The sequence below is a fragment of the Aptenodytes forsteri genome, unplaced genomic scaffold (assembly GCF_000699145.1).
Source record: "Aptenodytes forsteri isolate BGI_AS27 unplaced genomic scaffold, ASM69914v1 Scaffold118, whole genome shotgun sequence".
NCBI classification, from domain to species: Eukaryota; Metazoa; Chordata; class Aves; order Sphenisciformes; family Spheniscidae; genus Aptenodytes; species Aptenodytes forsteri.
The window spans coordinates 391,083-391,557 of record NW_008795859.1 but is presented as its reverse complement, the minus strand read 5'-3'; the positions used below and the strand labels follow the sequence as shown (position 1 = coordinate 391,557).

Sequence of the window (475 nt, the reverse complement as noted above, 5' to 3'; positions counted from 1 at the left end):
TTTTTTTTTTTTTTTTTAAAAAAAAGAGGATTTCTATATGCTAAGGGTTTGGGTTTTTTTTTTTAGGAAATAATGAGAAAACAACATCAGTTAGCAGGCTGTGACAGCGCAGTGCATATTTTTGAAATCAATAAATGCCTCACCTGTACTCCTGTGAAGGGTGGTGATTTTGCCCTGAATTCCTAATGATTCCTGACATTATGGACGGGATATCACTTTCTATCATCTCCTTGGCAAAAGACAAGAAAAGAGAAAGCAGCCGTTCAGGCAGGAGTAGCTATCCAGCACTTCAGCAGCGGGCGGGAGACAACAAAATCCCAACTGAAACCCAGGACTACAGGACAGTAAAGCCCAACTTGCGTTACCTTTGCCTCCAGGTGCACTGGTTTTATTTGGGCCAGACAATGGAGTAAAATGTTTTACCGGGGGGGGGGGGGGGAGGGAAAAAAAACCTTTTCCTTTTAAACAAAACTCT

At 41.9% G+C, this 475-nt stretch overlaps 1 protein-coding gene across 1 annotated transcript in view; it reads right to left on the bottom strand.

The window, feature by feature from the left end:
* FOXN4 (forkhead box N4) overlaps positions 1-233 on the bottom strand; it is a 17,139-nt gene extending 16,906 nt beyond the window's left edge. Inside the window, exon 1 of the mRNA XM_009283845.1 lies at positions 144-233. Within this exon, the coding sequence (XP_009282120.1) occupies positions 144-226 (83 nt within the window). The 5' untranslated portion in view covers positions 227-233. The remainder of the gene's footprint in view (positions 1-143) is intronic.
* Between the last annotated feature and the right edge of the window lie 242 nt (positions 234-475).